The 20,156-nt window shown below is 48.9% G+C and overlaps 1 protein-coding gene across 10 annotated transcripts in view; it reads left to right on the forward strand.

The window, feature by feature from the left end:
- TNS3 (tensin 3) overlaps window positions 1-20,156 on the forward strand; it is a 222,886-nt gene that overhangs the window by 106,388 nt on the left and 96,342 nt on the right. For all 10 annotated transcript variants that reach the window (XM_061414398.1, XM_061414397.1, XM_061414399.1 and 7 more), the window contains 6 exons: window positions 1,505-1,627; window positions 5,076-5,140; window positions 8,185-8,268; window positions 16,997-17,109; window positions 17,204-17,264; window positions 18,100-18,175. In XM_061414398.1, coding sequence (XP_061270382.1) covers window positions 1,505-1,627; window positions 5,076-5,140; window positions 8,185-8,268; window positions 16,997-17,109; window positions 17,204-17,264; window positions 18,100-18,175 — 522 coding nt within the window. The remainder of the gene's footprint in view (window positions 1-1,504; window positions 1,628-5,075; window positions 5,141-8,184; window positions 8,269-16,996; window positions 17,110-17,203; window positions 17,265-18,099; window positions 18,176-20,156) is intronic.

Here is a 20,156-nt window from a genome sequence, read left to right on the forward strand (position 1 = left end):
GTGCAAAAAGGTTATGTAGCAAGTCTCTGTGGAATATGACTTAATGAGGGCTGTTAGGAACTGTTCATATCCATGGCTTATTTTTTTCTTACAGTTTTTTAGTTTGAAGTAGTTATAATGTCACAGGAAACTGCAAAAATAATACAGGGCGATCCCACACACCCCGACCCAGCTGTCCCCAGTAGTATTGTCTTGCACAACTTGTAGTAAAATATTGATGGCAGGAAGTTGACATTGGTACAACCCACAGACTGCGTGCAACCTCCACTGGGTTCACATGTAGTAGGGGTGTGTGTGTGTGTGTGTGTGTGTGTGTTGCCCTGCCATCTCATTGTATGTAGATTTATGTCACCACCACCACAATCAAATCCAGACATTTTTACCTCAAAGATCTCCTTCCTGCCCTGTCTGTACAGCGCACTCTCCCCTTCCATACATTATTCTTTTTTTAATAACAAAGATTTAGGGGAAAAATTTGAAGACTGTATAAGTGTAAGTTGTGGTATATATGATATATATGTATGCACATACTGTATTTCATATGTTGGAGTATTTTGCAGCCATTAGGATAAGAAAATAGTATGGTAAATTGCCTGTTTTATTGCTCGTTAACAAGGACAGAGTATAGAATTTATGTATGATAGTATTTCACCTATGCTAAATAGAATTCATGTATGATAGTATTTCAGCTACGTAGAAAAAGAATAAGGGATTCATCAGAATGTTATAGCTCATCACTCTTCGTGGCAGAAGGGGTGTGTGCCTTTGCCTGCTTCCAGCAATTTTCTGAATTTTTCCATCAATACACAATTTCTATTGCTTTTATAATAAGACAGAGCTCTGCCTCCCCTCCCTTCTTAAAAAAGGAAAGGAAAGCAAAAATACCAGTCCTGCATGGCCCACAGGCTTAGAGGTGGGAATGTGTGTCAAGTGGCTCAGAATTTGTGTTTTGGGGCACAGACTTTCTTTGTTCCTGAATTGTAACCAAGCTTTGAAGGCCTCCTCCCTCCCTCCTGGGCACAGTCTTCTCTTTTGAGGAGTGTCACGTGTGATAGGCATCTCCCTCCCCGTAGTTATCTGCCCCTTGTGTGGGGGAATGGCTCACCGCATTTTCCCAAACTACGATTTGAGTCTGAAGGGAGGAATTTTGGCAGCAGCTCATGCCAAGAACTCCTGTTTCAGATCTTGCCAGGCCTGGCCCTCTCCCCATGAGCCATGCACCATTAGCGGCTCCTGAAAGCCCTTTCTAGAATTGTCATTCCAGCTGCACAAAAGCAGATAAGACTGGGGAGTAGATGTCTCATGGGGAAAATATAATCCTTCATATTTTTCTTTCCAGTAAAGGAGCCACAGTTCCCACTAAGTTTTAGAAAAGGAACACAGAATGTTGTTCTATATTATAAAATGAAATATTTTGCTAAATTAAAAAAAAAAAAGGTCTTGAGATGACTTCATAGGGCTTCTTGGAGATGGACAGCAGAAAGCCTCCTCTCTTTCCTCGTAGATTCTGGACGTAGGCTGGCCGGAGCTGCATGCGCCACCCCTGGATAAGGTGTGCACCATCTGCAAGGCGCAGGAGGCCTGGCTGAACAGCGACCCCCAACACGTGGTTGTTATTCACTGCAGGGTGAGCACCCGTTCGGGGGCCCAGGGGGACTGCCTCTTCACCCTGATTGCCTGCTTCTTTAGGGGTTTGTGGTTAGGTTTTCATACGTATCCTAAGAGGAGGGAAATAATCATCCAGCCTCCTGGAGTCTGGCTTCAGAATGCATAGGACTGATGTTCCTAAATGCACAGTTGTACATGGTGAAGCTAAGGTGGGGGCCCCTGGGAGGTAATCCTTTCATTTTCATGTGTTTTTTTTTTTTTTTTTTACGGAAAACTCCTGTTTAAAAAGCAAAGGGTACTATTAAGGCATACAACATTGGACTCTGTGCCACCTGAGTGATGCCAGTTGATTGGCATGAGACTGTGGGCAGGATGCTACTACAGGAGTTATATGGTCCTTTCCGAGCAAGCCAGCCTGGTGGGGTGGATGTGACATGTCCATGCTTGCAGGGTGGCTGCGGGGATGTCCGTGCCTTGTCCTGGCTTCCTGACCTGCTAGGCACCCTTCTCCGACCTCCTGGAACTGTCTCTCCTCTTATTTCTCTGGTTTCTCAACTGCCTTGGCTTGTTCATAGACTCTTCCTGCACTACTCTGGGTTCCTCAAATCTGATGCGTTTTCCCAGACACCTTGAGCTCATGCAGCATGTGGGAGGAATGCTCTGAGAGGGTTGGGGGGGCGAGGGGTGGCACTCCGTCCGAGAAGAAGGGGTCTGCTCCCTGCTCTGTACACTTTACACCATCAGGATATCTCAAAAATATGGACATTTCCACCTTGAAATGTTTCTTCCTTCAGACTTTTCATACTCAAAAGCTGCACAAAAGCCCTTTGCATTATGGACTTTAGTGTAAAGGAACCTTTTTTTAAAGTTATCAGACTTTCCAGGTGAGTTTCCTGCAAGGGTATTGAATGAGGAGGGCAGACAGCGGCTGATGATGTTCAGAGCTCCCATACTCAGTGAATTCGATGGTCACTCAGCTGAGAGGAAAAGCCTCTGGGTGCACACATGGTGTTTGCTGCTCTCTGCTTCTGTTGCTTACTCTCAAGTCAGATTTGATTACATTCTCCCACAAACAGCCCCATTAGTTCTCTTACTAAATTAAGTTAACCAGGACTTTAATTCAAGGATTATGTTATATTAAGGTGCTTCTCTCCATATTTGTATTTTGGTGCAAGCTTAAAACAAAGAGACTTTTTTTTTTTTAAATAATTCTTATCAATTAAAGTGAGCTCTGTATTTTTTTACTGGGTATGGCCTATTGATTTTTACATGTGAGGATACTGCTGATGGGCTGCTTTTGCCCAAGATCCCTTCACAGGCCCATGAGGCAGTGGTCTCTAAACCACCCAGAGCACTGCAGTGCCCAGCGCTGGGGAGAACTGCCCACCCCGGGCACCCAGACCTGCTGCCAGCTGTGTCTCCCGAGGATTCTGGCTCCTAGACCTTGAGGTGTGCCCCCTTCACCATCATTCCAACAGTTCACTTTTTTAATGAACTGAATTATCAAACTTTTTACAACATCTGGGCCACAAGTGATGAACTTACCACATAGAGTCCCCTAAAACATCCTTTTCCTAAACTATGCTTGCCTTTTGAGACAAGTCTTGGCAGTGGGATTAACTGGGAACATGTTGAAACTTCTTGGAAACCATTTGCTCATCTCTTGCCCTGTTCTGGTGGCCCGTGAACCCTTCTGGAGATGATTCAGGAAACACACCATGAGAGAGAAGCCCTCTGAATTTGAATTTATAGAGGTTGACTTCAAGGGAAATACACCGTGGTTGCTGGTGGGGTTGAGACTGCTGACTTCCCCCAAACCTGCCAGCCCTGCAGAATGGGCTCTTCCTGCCCACGAGTGCCAGGAATGGCATCCTGGCCTGGGGAGGGCAGGCAAGGACCAGACTGTGCGACCCTGTCTTCCCGCTGGATGCCAACGGTGGTATCTGTGTGTGCTTGTCCTCACCCTACCCACACTAATTTTGAGTAGAAATAGCCTGTGATTTCTCCTGGATGGTTTCACCCCCCTCCATGTGGTTCAGTCTTGAGTTGTTGGTGGAGGATACTCACTGGGACTCGTGTCATCAGTGATTTCTCTTAAGAACAGATACAAGCTATTCAGGTCCTAAAGAATGTGTCTGGTGCTTAAAGACTTCCTGTCCATAATGAGCAGCATTAGAGACGGTGGCAGTGAAGTCCTCCATGTGCCTGACTCGGCAGAGGTGTTGTTCCCTGCTGGTGAATTTATATAAGCAACATACTTGTAAGTGTGCGGTTATAACTGCAGGCGCCAGGGTTCAGGACTGATGGTGTGTCTGCACTGAGTTTCTGAGGCACGTACTCAATGCTCATGAGACAGAGAGGAAAACTCTCCCAGGGGATAGTCACACGCCAGGATTTTGACCTGAATTTCCTTTATCATTCCTTTTTAAGAATAGACAGAGGAGCTGCATGTTGGTGACGCAGCCATTGTGGCCCATGTGATTCTAGATCACGGGTTGTTGACTCTTCTTGAAGGAACCCAAACAGGGCTTTCCAGGCTTTGGGGCCCCACAGACTACTTCACTGCCACTGCCATGTGGAAATCGTCCCAGATACGCCGAAACTGACAGGCGTAGCTGTGTCCCAGTCACATTTATTTGTGGACACTTGACATTTGAACTTGATATGATTTTTGTGTGTCATTGAAATACTGTTCTTCTGATTTTTCTTCAACTGTTTGAGGAAATGTTAAGACAGCTCTTAACTCCAAGGAACACAGCTGGTGGGCAGAAGTGGCTGGTGGGCTGTGGTTTGCTGATCGCTGTCCTGGGTCATGACAGTGTGTTTCAGAAGGTGGCAGTCCATGCTTCTGGTTGAGGTGGCTCATTGCAGAGCTGTGGTGCTTCCAAAACCTTCTGTTGGTGATGTTGGTCTGAGGTCCTGCTGGGCTGCCTTGTCTGGGCAGTGTGTGTCTGTGGTTATGGACTGAGTGATGCATTTTCCATAAAGCTGCCTCAGCGGGGTGTCCCCTGTGACGGTGCAGGGCTGGGTGGTGCCCGTGAAGCTGTGATGTGGCAGCACCCTGAGACTGGCTGTCCTACTCCTCTGGACTTTTCTGGGCTCTGTATGCAGCCCTCAAAGTCCTCAGCTTATAAGTGGGGCATTCGGGTCTCTCTCACCTGGGTGATTAAGTCGCACTAATGGCTTCCACCCAACAGTTTTTTCCTGGCCTCACTGGGAAATGAGGAACTGACTGGCCACCTCTGTGCAGACCTGGCCTCTGGCACGTCCTCAGAGGGCCTGGTTGGCACCTACTCCTGCTGTTAGTACCCCACGCGTGTGTTCTCTGCTGAGCTGGGTGCTGCCGTCCCTCAAAACAGGGACCAGAGGAGGGTACTGCTGGCTTCCCTGTCAAAGCAGGCTCTTTGCCATCCTGTGAAGGAAGCAGTGCTTTCCTGTTCTAATGACCTCTCTTCCATCTCCTGCAGGGTGGAAAGGGACGCATCGGCGTGGTCATATCATCTTACATGCACTTCACCAATGTCTCGGCCAGGTAGGAGGGAAGTGTCCTCGCTGCCATGGGTGTTGGGATGCTCTGAGGCTGGGTGGGCAGGACCACTCGGAGCTGACTTGGAGACCAAGGCTCATGTCCCTGGTGCCTAGAAACCTAGTTGCAGCTGAGGGTGTAAGCTCGTGAGAAAGACACTGTCCTCAGTGGCAGCGATGTATGATTCACACTGAAAGCTTCAGGGAGGCATCACCGATAAAGCAAGTGCACTGTCAACCTGTGACAAGGCTGATGGGGACAGACACTACCATTAGTAAAACCAAAGCAGTGCTTCTCACTGGACACCTCGCATTCTGCCCAGGTCCATGGCGATGGCTACGGCTGCCGTGTTTACATGCACTGTGCTTCTGGGAAGTACTTTGCATATTCCCTTTTTCTTGCTCAATCCTCCCAAGTAATCCAGGAGGGAGTAGTCATCACTCCCATTTTACAGATGAGGAAACTGAGACTTGGCGGACTTAAGACTGCTCAGGATCTTAATGAGCAGGAAGCCAGATCTGGTCTGGTTCTCAGGAGGTGCTGCCATGGGCATGGGGTTGCTGCCCGCAGGAGGTGGGTCCCGTCCACTGGGCGTGACAGGCACTGCGAGGCCCGTGAGTGAGGCCCCAGCTGCGTACCAGGCCTCTGGGCGCTGGGTACACTGGTAGACCCAGAGGCACCCCCCCGAGCACACGTCTCCACTCACACTGAGATCCAGTTCAGAAAAATCGTTCTTTCTGGGTGTTGCATCTGCGTTGGCCCTCTCTGTTCAATGGCCACTTTGTGAAGTATGAACTACTCCGTTCTGAGGAAATATAAGCCTATTCATATTAGCCGATAAACCCTTTCCTTTCTAGCATTAAGGAATGAAATTTGACTTTCCAAATGTTTTCTGTGGAAACAAATTGGAGAGCTCATGCCTGCCAGGCAGGAAACCCAACCCTCCAGTGAAAGTCAGATCCTTTCTTGGTGATAATAAGCACTTGTGTGTGTGTGCCAGACAAATTGAGATTCCTGCTCACGTCACATCCCTCTGGTCAGAGAGCAGATTTCACCTGGCGGACTCTGGACAGAGGCCACCTCACATTTGTGCCCACAACAGCACAGCTCTGTCTGGAACCAGAGTTTCATGTGCCATAGACAGTCCTGGCATTTTTGGAAAGCGTGGAGACTGGGCTTTTTTTCACTGTAAGCTTATCATTGATACTCTCTCTAAATGCCGCACTTTTTTCTGAATAGCTGAAGTGTGTCTCAGCTGCACGTGTTAGGCAATTCACATGAAAGGCTCTAAACTCCGGGGTCCTCACCTAGGAAGCAGGGCTGATGGCTGTTCCTCACAGGGTTTTTTTTTTTGACAATTCCATGTATTATCGCATGAAAGGCATTTGCAGCATCAGTGCTGGTGTGGGCTGATGTTCATCCTGCTGGTACTAGTAGATAAGATAGTATTAAGTGCTCTTCGCTAAAGTGAAGTGACACTACCAAGATTTTTGTAACACGGCTTTCTGAATTCACACTTTCCTAATTGGCAGCTGCATAGTTTGCTACTTCATGAATAGAATGTTATGTATTTAAGCATTTACCAGTATTGCCTATCCGGGTTGTTTGCAGTTTTTCTTTAGAATTTCAGTTGCTTCTAATGATTTTGTACACTGAAGTATGCCCTGGTGACAGATTCTCATCATTACATCTTTGATCATTTTTACTATTTCTATTTTCCCCTTAGATAGTATTCACACAAGTAGTGTAATCATAGGGACTTTTGAAGGCCTTTGTCACACACTGGGTCCAGATCGAAATAGACATTTCCAAATCGCTAAGTGAAGTAAGAAAAACATTCTGGTACCAGCACTAGGAAGATAAGAGTTCATAAAGATAGAGTCAGTGCTAATATTATGAATACTGGTACTGATATTAACAAGCTTCCCTGGTGGCTCAGATGTTAAAGGATCTGCCTGCAATGCAGGAGACCTAGGTTCAATCTCTGGGGTAGGAAGAGCTCGTGGAGAAGGGAATGGCTATCCACTCCAGTATTCTTACCTAGAGAATCCCATGGACAGAGGACCCTCGTGGGCTACAATCCATGGGTCGCAAAGAATTGAACATGACTGAATCACTTCTGCTGCTACTGCTGCTAAGTTGCTTCAGTCGTGTCTGACTCTGTGCGACCCCATAGACGGCAGCCCACCAGGCTTCCTCGTCCCTGGGATTCTTCAGGGAAGAACACTGGAGTGGGTTGCCATTTCCTTCTCCAATGCATGAAAGTGAAAAGTGAAAGTGAAGTCGCTCAGTCGTGTCCGACTCTAGCCACCCCATGGACTGCAGCCTACCAGGCTCCTCCGTCCATGGGATTTTCCAGGCAAAAGTAATGGAGTGGGGTGCCATTGCCTTCTCTGGGCTGAGTCACTAAGCAGTGATATTAACAGTGAACATAAACAGTGACCAAAATGCATTGTCAGCATTTAATAAAACAAGTGAATTCCAGAAAAAGGAACACTTAAAAATGTATAGGTGAATATGTAATTATACTTTTCACTCTAAAAAACACGTGCATCCGGTACGTTAAACATGCAGTGCTTAAGTGACCCTTGTTTTTGTGCAGCCCCAGCAACCAGCCCCTTATTTAGACAAAGTTGTTATTTTAGATAGTTGTTTCGGTAGTTAGGACACGAGGCTCGTGCCCACCTGCGAGCAGTGGCAGATGGGTGGTTATCCTGTCAGGGTAGTATCCTGTGATTGTTCTGTGTTGTAAATGCAGCACAGAAAGTGCCATGTGCTAAGATCAGGAGCTGCTGTTTCAAATGGGGAACTTCAGGCCTCGCTTCCCCTGCAGGCCTGGCTTCCATTTGGCCTGGAACATCTTCCTGGAGGAGATGAGGCCTGAGAAGAGACGCTAAAGTGGGTGTGCCCAAGGAGAGAATGTAGCAAAATGGAGCTCTTAGTGGGTGCCAGCTGCTCAGAACAACCTCAGGGCCTGTCCCTTGTTACACCTCACCTCCCACCCCTCCGTGGCCATGGAGTTAAATCTCTCTCTGTCTCTGCTTTCCCAGTGCTGACCAGGCCCTTGACAGATTCGCAATGAAGAAGTTTTATGATGATAAACTTGCAGCTTTAATGCAGCCATCCCAGAAACGGTATGTATCTATTCCACAGCCAGAGGGAAAGGTGGAATGAGATCTTACATTTAAAAATGTAGGGACGGAAGATACACCCCCTCTGACCAGCCGTGATTAGGAGGCGGGGATTGTTGGGGTCCAGTAGTGAGTGACGAGCCACCCTGCGTGGGGAGCCCCTCACCCTGGCTGACTCCCGTGTGGTCTCAGGGCTCCCTCCCCACAAGCTCGGCCATCAAGTCTCCTGTGCTCCCAGCTGGTGTTGGTGCTGTTACTGTGTTGGAACTGGTTTGTTTCTCCTGACCAGGGGTCTGTGAACTGTGTCTGTAAGGGGCTGGATGGTGGATGTGCTGGGCTTTGCAGGCCAAGTGGTCTTTGGCATGGCCCCTGTAAACAGAGGGGCTGTGGGTGGTAGAAGCCAGTGAAAGCAGCTTATCACCAGCAAAGCTGTTGACACACTCAGGTTCCTAGTCGGCCAGCTTCAGAGGCCCAGGAGTCTTTCTCCTTGGTCTCCTTGGCCCACGTCCCCTTGTCTCCTGCTCGGCATGGCCCCTGGCACATGCTGCGGCGGGACCCTGGGGAGCAGACTTACTCTGGCTGCCGGCCCCCAGGTGAATCCATGCTGTCCCCAGGCCCAGGTGGAGAAGAATCGGAGGAGGGTCAGGTGCGTGGCCTGAGAGGGGCCTCAGCCACTTGTCTTCCAGACCTACTTCCTCTGCAGATGGGGACATGGTGCTAAGGACACCGTGTTTTTACTTCAAAGCAAATGGCAGGGCATTTGCTCAAGAATTGCCAAGGCCATCGCCAAGATGGTTTTCCTGCCCTTTGCATCTCTTCCTACCAGGGCCAGAGGGCTGGGCCAGTGGACTTGGGAGGATTGGAAGCTTCATTGGCATCCAGGGGGCAGGGGCACAGGCGGTTTTTGTCCAGAGCCGATTTGAGGTATTTCCACTTGGGAAAGGGATTTCCAGGGTCACCAGAGGCACTGCCTGCTTCATCCTGGCTGTTCCCCATGGCAGGTCTGTTGGTGGACCAGAGTGTATTGTGGATGTGAGATGGTGGGTTGGAGCCTGGCTGTGCCCTGCTCTGAGCAAAGGCCCCACAGGGCATGTGAGTTGCCTTGGAAAAACCAGCATTTCATTAGTATTACAGTTAAACAGCCCCTTGATCTATTTTGAACCATTAAGTGTCATTTCTTGGTTGAGCAGTTTCCAGAATGGTTACATTCATATGAGCCCCTGTGTGAGATGTGAGGGAAAACAGGGAGTGACCCACCTCAAAACTCAGCACACACCAGGGAAGGATGTTTGCCTTATTTTCTTCTTTTTATTTTTATTACTTACTGCAGCTTTAAAAAAAATTATTTTATATTGGAGTATAGCTAATTTGGGGTTCCCTGGTAGCTCAGCTGGTAAAGAATTGGCCTGCAATGAGGGAGACCCCGGTTCAATTCCTGGGTTGGGAAGATCCCCTAGAGGAGGGCATGGCAACCCACTTTAGTATTCTTGCCTAAAGAATCTCCACAGACAGAGAAGCCCGGTGGGCTACAGTTCATAGAGTCGCAGAGTAGGACACAGCTGAATGCCTAAGCACAGCACAGCATAGCTAGTTTAACAGTGTTAGGATAGTTTCAGGCGGACAACAAAGGGACTCATCCATACATGTGCGTGTATCCATACTCCCCCGAATTCCCCTCCCATCCTGCTGCCACATAACACTGAGCAGGTTCCCTGTGCTATACCATAGTTCCTTGTTGGTTATCCATTTTAAATAAGCAGTGTGTACCTGTCCATCCCAAACTCCCTAAATGTCTCTTCCCCTATCCTCTCTGCCCCTCCCCACCCTGGCAACCTGTAAGTTCATTCTCTAAGTCTGTGAACCTGTTTGTGTTTTGTAAATAAGTTCATTTATATCAAGTCTTTTCAGATTCCACATATTAATATAAGGGATATCATGCGATGTTTCTGCTGCAGCTTTTTAATAACCATTGAAGGAGTGTGGAAAAAGGGAAGTATCCTCCCACTTTAACCTGCCCATGGTTCTCCCGCGTGATTACACAGCAGAAGCTGTAGTATTGACACTGATGAGGGTGGCGTGGGTTAAACCCAGCATTTCGAGGCTGATCTTCCTGCTCCTTCAGAATAGGGGAGCCTATCCTGACAGCACCTGCCTCAGAAGATGCTTGCCACCTCGTAACGGAGCAGGTTCCTGACTGAGTGAAAGAATAGGTACTTCTGGAGGAATATTTGAGACCCGGAGGATGTGCGGTGACCACTCATGTGGGGACGGATTCAGTGATGGTGGGACCATCACTGTGGTCCCAAAGCCCGAGGGGGAGCTCTGCAGGCTACTTTAGGACTGAGCTCAAGAAACCTTTTCAAAAGCAATCTCGGGATAAGAGTGGATTAATTAATTAGAGAACAGACTTATGGACACCGGGGGAGGGAGGAGGGAGAGGGTGAAATGTATGGCGAGAGTAACATGGAAACTTACAATACCATGTGTAAAATAGATAGCCAGTGGGAACTTGCTGTATGACTTAGGGAACTCAAACAGGGCTGTGTGACAATCTAGAAGGGTGGGATGGGGAGGGAGATAGGCCGGAGGTTTGGGAGGGAGGGGACATGAGTGCACCTATGGCTGATTCTTGTTGATGTTTGACAGAAAACAAAATTCTGTAAAACAATTATCCTTCAATTAAAAAATAAATAATGGGTTTATGAGCTGGAGAGGCTGGAGGCCCATTTGATGGGTGGCAGATTCTCTGTCACTTTGTGCGTCACTCCTAAAAACACTGAGCAGTTGACCTGCAGCAGCTTGGCCAGCAGTGGTTGTTGGAGATTGCTTGCTTCCAGTAGAATTCCTCAGGCGAGAGCACTTACCTCTCCCTGCACCTTTTGCCTTGAGCAAGCCTCAGGAGCAGCTTGAGGTCACCCCCAGGTGACCTCCTGTGGGGATGATGAACCTTCTGCTTCAGAGAGGCACCCGTGACCTTGGAGGCCCTTTCACTTTGACAAGTAATTAAAGAAAAACCTACAGCCTTAGTTATCAACAGCATCATGGGAGTCATGACTTAAATCATGAAATTTTCTGACCTCCTTTTCTTCTCCCCTTTTCCTTTCCTCCTCCCCTTTTCCTTTCCTCCTCCGCTTTTCCTTTCTTTCCGTGAAGGAGTTGGGAGCTAGTCCTATTACTTTGGGTTTGTTTAGCGGGTAGAATGACAGGTGACTGGCTCGCTCTTTGGGACAGCAAATCTCTCCTGAGAGTTTGGGGAAGAAGAGACACCCCGGAATTCCTGGGTGAGGGTCGTTCCTATGTCCCATGAGGTAGAGGAAGAGAAGCCAGAAGTCTGGGCATGCAGAAAGCAAGATTGGATTCCTAGGTGTTTCTAGTAGCTGGAAAGTTCCCCAACATTGCAGCATTCTTTGATACTTAAGTCCCTTGGACAGAGATTAAACCAGTTAATCCTAAAGGAAATCAGTCCTGAATATTCATTGGAAGGACTGATGCTGAAGCTGAAGATCCAATACTTTGGCCCCCTGATATGAAGAGCTGACTCATTGGAAAAGACCCTGATGCTGGGAAAGATTGAGGGCAAGAGGAGAAGTGGGCAGCAGAGGATGAGATGGTTGGATGGCATCATCGACTCAGTGGATATGAGTTTAAGCAAACTCTGGGAGATAATGGAGGACAGGGAAGCCTGGCATGCTGCAGTCCATGGGGTTGCAAAGAATCGGACACGACTTAGGGACTGAACAACACCGCAAAAACCCTACAGTCCTCTTTTTTCCAGGTCACACTCAGGTGGCCTAGAGCGGAGCTTCTCAGCCACTCATCTGAGAGACTGATGAGGGTATGAAAGAGTTCTGGGACAGCAGGATGAGGCCCCCCCGAATAAAAATTCATGAAAAATTCGTTTTACTGTACAAAGGTTTTCTTTACCCCTCCCGCACCACACACACTGATTGGTGGTGCATAGAGAGGAGATTTGCTTGATTTATGGCGTCGAGTGTCCCATCGCACACAACCAAGAGTGCCTCCCTGGACTGAGGCCACAGTCACTGTGGGATCTGGAGTTTCGGATTTGCCAATTAGGGTTGCCTGGAGGAAGGCCCCCGAGAAGGGCAAGGAGCCTGTGCTGTCCTCCTTGGCCATGTCAACCTGTCTGTGTTCTGGGTGGTAGGCTGGGGTGACAGGCGAGGCCCCTGGGCTTACATCAGCTCATTTACATCAGCCATCAGCCACGGCTAGAGGGAACAGGCAAGGGTGCTGTCTCCACGCTGTCCATACACTTTACAAAAATAAATATACAAATGACCCTTGTCACCTGTCCCTCTCTTAGGAGGTAGATGGTGACATGAGTTGGTGTCAAGTTTTCTTCAAAGGCGGTTCTGATGGTAGTCGGGCTGCTAACAAACGTTATGCTAACTTTTGCAATATTACAAAATCCAGAACTTGAACTCAGAAGTTATAGTTGTACTGTATCCTATGAACAAGTAGCCAAAAATGACTTCAGTTCCACAGTTAAGGCAGTAAAGTTGCTGAAAAGTAGCACTAACGAATAGAAAATACCTGAAATGGATAAAAACAATTTTGTATTTTTTCCTTATTAAGAAAGCATGTGAAGGAAGGAGTAAGTTGCATTGTACAATATTTTTGTCTTTGATTTACCTAACTACGGATCCATATAAAGCAGATTTTTATAAAGGGCAGATGAGAACTGTAGCCCGGGAGCTTGATTGCAGTGGTTCAGTGATGAACTGGTCAGAAGGGCAGATGTCCGGGATCTCCTTCCTCCCCTCTGTCTCTAACCCCGTGTGAGTGTGAGCCCTGGTCTTCCAGTTCCTACTTCTCTGGTGATGTTGACACTGCTCCTCAAAGAAGCACCTTCTCACGCTCCCTCTGGCCACTGGGCGGCAGTGCTGGCCAGGCCGTGTCAGTGCAGGGTGCGGACCCTCCATGTTGGCATCAAAAAGTGAATCGGGGACTTCCCTGGGGGCGCAGTGGATGAAAATTCACCTGCCAGTGCAGGGACACCGGTTTAATCCCTGGTCTTGGAAGATTCCACATGCTGCGGGGCAACTGAGCCCATGGTCCACTGTTAGAGAGCCCATGTGCCACAACTGCTGAGCCCATGCTCTAGAGCCCGTGAGCCAGAACTACTGAGCCTGTGTGATACTAAAGCCCCTGAGCCTAGAGCCTGTGCTCTGCAACAGGAGAGACCACCACACCGAGAAGCCCACGCACCGCAATGAGCCCACTGCTCACCGCCACTGAGAAAGCCCGCGCGCAGCAACGAAGTTCCGGCACAACCAAGGAAAAAAAGTGAAACAGAAACCGACCACCCCTGCCTTCCATGATGCCTGGTCTGTGTTTTGGTGGATCTCTGAGATGTCCAGACTGAAGGGCCATCTTGCCTGAAGTGGTCAGTGCAGACTGAGCAAACGGCCAGGTGCCCATGGAGTAAACACACCGGCTGGGCCACTGACAAGGCCAAGGAAGCGGGTTGCGTGGTGACCAGGGCTGCGCAGCACTGGAAGAGGGGAGACTGCTGTCCAGATTGGGCAGGGGTTCCCAACCCCAGTTCAACATCCCTTTTCATATGCTCACAAGCAGAGGGCCGGCGAACCCAGAAATCTGCAGTGCATGGCATTTAGGTGATTAAATATAGGTGCACAGGTCACGTGAACGTTCCCGTGTCTGCCCCAAGTGGAATCAAGGCATCTGTTGTTCAAATAGAAGATGAAACGAAAAGGCCTGTGGAGCCATCTGGTGGTCAGAGCCCTGCAGCCATGGCCTGGCTTCGTGGCCTCAGGACCCCCAAGGCTTCCATCTGGTCTCTGTGGCTTGGGTGAGTGAGGTTTTGTCCTCTTCTGAAAGGGAAGAGCGATTTGCCACCAGGAAAATGTGAACACCATCAAGGGCACCTAAGTTGAAGCTAGCATTTTTTTTTTTTCTAAAAGGATGGCTTTTAAGTAGAGTTTATAAACTTTATTTTTAAAATTTACTGGATATTTCCTCTTGTTCAGTTTGCTTTGTATGCAGATTCAACTGCTTGAGATAATGGACTGCATCTGAATTGCTGGTATAAATTAGATATTTAAAAATTTTTGATGTACTTGACAAATGACATTATGTAAATTTAAGGCGTATGACATGTATTTTAAAATTTATTTTGAAGTTTGTTTTTAATTGGAGGGTAGTTGCTTTACAATATTGTGTTGGTTTCTGCCATACATCAACATGAATCAGCCATAGGTATGCACATGTCCCCCTCCCTCTGGAACCTCCCTCCCGCCTCCTACCCCATCCCATCCCTCTAAGGAGCTCAGCCTGCTAGTCTGTGACAATCTGTTCATTTTATTTTGTGACTGCCTGGAATCTTCATTGCTTTATGCAGGCTTTCTCTGCTGGCGGTAGGTGGGAGCTACTCTTTGTTGCAGTGCACGGGCTTCAGTAGTTGTGGCATGCAGGCTCAGTTGCTCTGTGGCATGTGGACTCTTTTGGGACCAGGGATCGAACCCATGTCCTCTGCATTGGCAGGTGGATTCTTAACCACTGCACCACCAAGGAAGTCCTAAGTTGTATCACATGTTAGTTTGATGCATTCATATGTTGTAGTATGATTGCTATTATAGCCATAATTAGCGCCTCTGTCATATTACATAATTATGATTTATTTTTAGTGGTTGGAATAATTAAGTTCTATCTCTCAGCAAGTTTGATAATTATAATACAGTGTCTATATTTACTATGCTCATGCTGGTGTTCCGTCACTTCAGTCGTGTCCAGCTCTTTTGTGACCCCATGGACTGTGGCTCACTAGGCTCCTCTGTCCATGCGATTCTCCAAGCAAGAATACTGGAGTGAGTTGCCACGACCTCCTCCAGGGAACACATCTCTTGCGTCTCCTGCATTGCAGGCGGATTCTTTACGGCTAAGCACTGGGGAAGCCCATACTTACCATACTGTGCATTATATTTCTAGGGCATATTTACTGCTCATTGTAAGTTTGTACCCTTTAAAAATTCTGTTCTGTCCCCAAGGCCCCAACCCCTGGTGACCACCGTTTTACTCTGTTTTTGTATGTGTGGCTTTTTTAGATTCCATATATGAGTGCTGTTCTACCACAGGGAGATGTTACCTCACACTTGTTAGAAAAGGCAGTGGTCAAGACAAGAAAAAACAAGTGTTTACAAGAATGTGGAGCAAAGGGAGCCTTTGTGCACTATTGCTGAGAATGTAACCTGGTGCAGCCACTGTTGAAAAGAGTGTGGAGGTTCCTCAAAAAATTAAAAATAGAACTACCATATGATTCAGCAATTCCACTTCTGGGTACATTTCTGAAGGAAATGAAGACAGGCTCTCGAAGAGATCTCTTCATGCCCATGTTTCTTATTCCCAATAGCCAAGATGTGGAAACAATTTAGATATCCCTCAATGGGTAAATGAATAAAGAGTATGTGGTAAAAATGTGTGATGGAGTGCTACTCAGCCACAAAATATAATGAAATTCTGCCATCTGCAATAACATGGATGGACCTTGAGGTCATTATTCTCAGTGATGTAAGTCATAGAAAGCCAGAATTTTTTTAACCTAAGTGGGCTGAGCCTGAGTAGCATTCAGTCCTAGGGTGTTTGTGTGGGGGATGTCCCTGCTCTGTGGGGAGTGGACTAGAGTGAGCTGGCTGGAGGGTATGGAGGAAATTGTGCTGGCCACACAGCCTGGTGATTCAGTGATTGCTTCCTTCCTGCGCCTGCATGGCTCTGTGTTGGCATTAGAGATGTACAGAGATGTTGGATGTCGTGGGGTTTGCGTTTGCTCAGGAGTCACGCACAATGGATAGAGAGAGGGGCTGAGGCTGGGCAGCATCTGCGAGGTTGGCAGGTCTGTGCTGTCTTGGGTAGGTGTGCCCTACCACCTTGTGCCTTGGGAGAAACCAGTGAGGAAGCATTTCTTGGGTAGAATCTTCTCTCTAGACTGTTAAGCACCCACGCAGGGTGCAGGCGTCAGCATGGCACACAAGGCTGTGCGTGGTATTGAGAGAGAAGACAGGTCTCCCAGCTCACCACAGACGTGCTCATCCTGCTGCTGTGATGGGCAGTGAGGAGGAAGGGTACAGAGGAGACAGAAGACAGGAGGGCGGGGTGGCTCAGGCGGCGGGGGGTGGGGCCCTCTCACAGTGAGATGGGGCATCCACAGGCTTCCTGTGGGCTCACTGTGTGGACTCCAGCCTTCTGTAGGTTTCCTGGTGTGAACAGAGAGAGCGGTGGGTGGGACTGAGAGTTAGACTGAGTTACCTTGATGTGTAGTTTGGTTCAGAGAGCATGCTCACGTGACTGCAGGTCTCTTGCCTTTCCATTCTGGGTGGGGGACTGTGACATCCCGTGGCCTAGCCCTGCCCGGCTCTGGTTCCGTGGACAGAGGTGATGCCACCTGCGCTTGGGGTGCAGAGCAGGAGGCGCCATGTGTGGGGGCTCACGCCCAGGAGGCACCCTTGCTTGTGGTTCCAGATGACTGGCCACATCAGTGTGGGAAGCCCGGAGACTCTCTGTGGGGTTGTGGGCTTAGCCGTGCTCTGCAGGGCATGGGTCAAGCCCTGGCATGCAGACACCTCTCCTTGCTGTGAGCAGTTAGGATGGGTCCTCTTCCGAAACTCCCGAAAAAGCAGGCACGTTTCCTCCTTTCCCTCCGACCCCACCTGCGCTCCAAGCTGTCACGGAAGCTCTAAGCTGCTGCCCTTTGCAGGTATGTGCAGTTTCTCAGTGGGCTCCTGTCAGGAACGGTGAAGATGAATGCCTCGCCCCTGTTCCTGCATTTCGTCATCCTGCACGGAACCCCCAACTTTGACTCGGGTGGAGGTGAGTGTCTCCCTCAGCGTGGGGTCTGGAGATGTGTCACCCGGCACTGGCCCCCAGTTCCGCGTGTTTATAGCCGATTCCACCTGTGTTTCAGTGTGCCGGCCCTTTCTCAAGCTCTACCAGGCCATGCAGCCCGTGTACACGTCGGGGATCTAGTAAGTGCGGCTGCTCTCCTGGGGACCGCGGGAGAGCCAGGGAGGGGCCTGCTCCAGGCTGCTTCTCCCTTGGGAGGTGTGGGAGGCGTGATGCCTGGGGAGCCCAGAGGAGGGGACAGAAGGGGAGCCATGGGCGGGTGCCCATCACCCTGCCTGCCGGGTGTCTGCCACTGTCACCCAGCTGGCTGTGCGAAGACGCAGGGGCACAGGAACCCCGGGGGCAGGAGAGGGTCCCGCACTGTGTGGGAGTAATCACGTCGGAGCCTGCAACAGGGCCATGGTGTTTTGCCTTTCTCTCCCCTTGGCAGTTTAGATAAAGGGCAGGCAGATGTTTCCAGAATATGTACTAATTCTAGACTTACTTGATTTGCTTTTTTGGGAGTTTGGATTAGCATTTTATACACATTAATAGAAAATGAATAAAGGTAGAAATGTGTTGTCATCACTCAAAATGAACTGTTATCATATGTCTGGACTCCTGTTGGACCCTGGCATCGGTGATACTTGGGCCGTGTCACCCTCTGCTAACCACAGAGGCTGTGCCGGCAGAACCCCAGTAATCCACGCTGCATGCCCCGCCGTGCCTGGGCCCGGGGTGCCCGGGGTGGGCCTGCAACCACTGGCCCTGACATTGCTCTCAGGACCCTGCCTGGCCCCATTGCTTTTTTATACCTTTTAGACTCATTTTCATAGGAGAGAGTCTAAGGAATTGGGATGCCTGGGCCAAGCAGGATATTTTGTCTAATTTCAATTGTAGAGTTCCTTTTCTCAGAAGGAATTCTTTCCATTTAATCATGAAATTGTATAATGATGTGCCTCCTTCTTTATTCCAAAGCAATGTTGGCCCAGAAAACCAAAGCAGGATCTACATTGCCATCGAGCCGGCCCAGCTCCTGAAAGGGGACATCATGGTGAGTGTCATGGCCTTGCCCCTGCTCTCCCAGGAATCATTGGAAAGGGAAAAACAAGCTCATCTTAAAGCAATAACATCAGACCCTGCCCCCCGAAAACCTGTAAGAAGAATGGAAAGTAGCCTTTACCTTAAGGAAATCGGTTGATTTTCTGAGTAAACCTGTTTTAATAAAAGGAACAGAACAAATTGTTAGAGCCACTTGCTATGTGCACCCTTGAAATTAAAGTCCTAACTCCACCACTGCTCTTCCCAGGATTCCAGTTCCCCAAGCATAATGTGCAGTCTTAAAATGACTAGGCCTTCCAGGGGCAGGCGCAGACATAAAATATTCACCGTTAGTGTCTAAGATACAGCCAGCGTCTTGCAACTTGGCTTATGAGTGAAACAGTGATTTCTCCAGGTCGTTTTGATTCTTGGGTCTGCTGCTTCTTGAGGGAGACTAGCTTTTCCACCTTTGTCTTTTATCTATCTTGAGTATTAAAAAATGCATACATCTAAAATAATTTAAGAGAAAATTGTCTGAAATAATGAACAACTTTGAGGCACATGTGTGTTTCCCACACGCATAGACTAGCTCTCCTATAATCTATTTGAGGCCTAGGAGGATACCCTATGACAAGAAGATAAGATAGTTTACAAATTGACTTTTTAAGTGGCTCAGTCAGAGTTTTCTAGGATTCTCATTGTGCATGTGTGTGTGGGGGGTGTGTGTGTGTGTGTATGTGTGTGTATGTGTGTGTGTGTGTGTGTGTATGCACTCAGTCGCTCAGTTGTATCCAATTCTTTGTGACCCCCTGGACTCTAGCCTGCCAGGCTCCTCTCTCCATGAAACTTTCTAGGCAAGAATACTGGTGTGGGCTGCCATGCCCTCCTCTGAGAGATCTTCCTGACCCAGGAGGTCAGTCTCTCTTGTGTCTCCTACATTGACAGGCGACTTCTTTAACACTGCACTGTCTGGGAAGCCCATAGGATTCTCATTAGTTTTCCCATGTCTGGTTGTGGGGCTCCTCCTCCCAGAAAGAGCACCTGATGTGGGCTGCTGGCTGCAGGTCTTCCAGAAGCCGGTGGGGGATTCACTGCATCTGCCCCTTCTCTCTACTCTTCCTCCCAGCTCCTTCTTTCCTCCATCTTTCCATCTTCCTCCTCCTCTCCCTTCCACTGTCTCTTGCCTCCCCTCTTCCTTTTGCACCATCAATTTATTTGTCTAGCGATCCTTTTTTGAGTATTCTGAGCTTTCCGAGTTGGGCCCTAGCACAGCAAGGAAGGGGAGGACAGAGGGACATCTTTGCCCTGGAGGAGCCTGGTTGGGTGAATGGATATCAGGAGGGGGATTCAGTAGTACCAGAGTGGGTCCTGATGGCTGAGGCCGGCTGACCTGGAAGTTCAGGTGGAAGTGCCCTTGGAGTTGGGTGTGAGGCTCTGGCTTGGGGGTGCAGCAGTCCCCAGGCCTTGAGGATACCCTTGTGGAAGTTAGTTGTCTTGGGAAGTTGAAGCCAGATTGTGTTCTTTTGTGTGTCCCGAAAATGCACTGAATCACCTCTTAAGGGTAAGCCTTCTAGGACTCTTGACTTAGAGGAGTAGCAAGGATGAGAGGAGAACACGCCTGGTCTCCAGCGGAAGGAAGGAAGCCCTGCAGCTCTTATGAGCAACAGCAGATAGATACGGCCCAAGGGCATCAAGTAGAGGGTGGGCCTTGAGTCCCATGCCTGGGCTCCCACCAGATCTACAGCTTAATGGGGCTGGGTGGCCTCAGACGGGTCCTTATCCAAGCTTGCACCCCCTTCTGCTGCCTGAGGCCTGTAAGTGGGCTTCATGGGGATGAGATTGAACTGGGGCAGCTGGCAGGGTGTGAAGGCTACATAGTATAATCGAGCACCCGCTGGTGGGGCTACCACCTGCACTCCTGGAAGACGCCCTCCCCAGCAGACCTCACCCCCACGAGTCTCCCTGCTGTCCTAGGGCAACAGGGGCACTGCAGC

Source organism: Bos javanicus, chromosome 4, assembly GCF_032452875.1.
Source record: "Bos javanicus breed banteng chromosome 4, ARS-OSU_banteng_1.0, whole genome shotgun sequence".
NCBI lineage: Eukaryota > Metazoa > Chordata > Mammalia > Artiodactyla > Bovidae > Bos > Bos javanicus.